Source organism: Plectropomus leopardus, unplaced genomic scaffold (genome assembly GCF_008729295.1).
Source record: "Plectropomus leopardus isolate mb unplaced genomic scaffold, YSFRI_Pleo_2.0 unplaced_scaffold69797, whole genome shotgun sequence".
Classification (NCBI taxonomy): Eukaryota; Metazoa; Chordata; class Actinopteri; order Perciformes; family Serranidae; genus Plectropomus; species Plectropomus leopardus.
In genome coordinates this window covers 1-266 of record NW_024676804.1, presented here as the reverse complement: position 1 = coordinate 266, position 266 = coordinate 1, and the positions used below count along the sequence as shown (strand labels likewise).

Here is a 266-nt window from a genome sequence, read left to right as displayed (position 1 = left end):
CAGGTGTTTGTCTCACCTTGCTTTTACTGAAGAGGTTTTTCTTCCTGAAGGAGAACAGGATGATGTCTCGGAAGTCGGCGGGGTGTTTGACACTGACGTCCTCGGCTCTGTACTGCAGCACTCGAGACGTCTTGTTGATGATCCAGTACGGGCTGAACAGCGACAGCAGCAAGCGGCTCGCCACCTTCTTCACGTGAACGGTCACGTCCACTGTCATGTTGGTGTCGCAGTCGCAGGTCAGACACACAGCCAAGAACTCGGGCATT

The 266-nt window shown here is 54.1% G+C and overlaps 1 protein-coding gene across 1 annotated transcript; it reads right to left on the bottom strand.

The window, feature by feature from the left end:
• Positions 1-16: 16 nt before the first annotated feature.
• On the bottom strand, positions 17-265 carry LOC121939988 (vacuolar protein sorting-associated protein 13C-like; the record flags this gene model as incomplete). The annotated part of the gene is made up of 1 exon (XM_042482882.1): positions 17-265. A coding segment is annotated over exon 1 (249 nt), but the record flags the coding sequence as incomplete, so codon positions are not given.
• Between the last annotated feature and the right edge of the window lies 1 nt (position 266).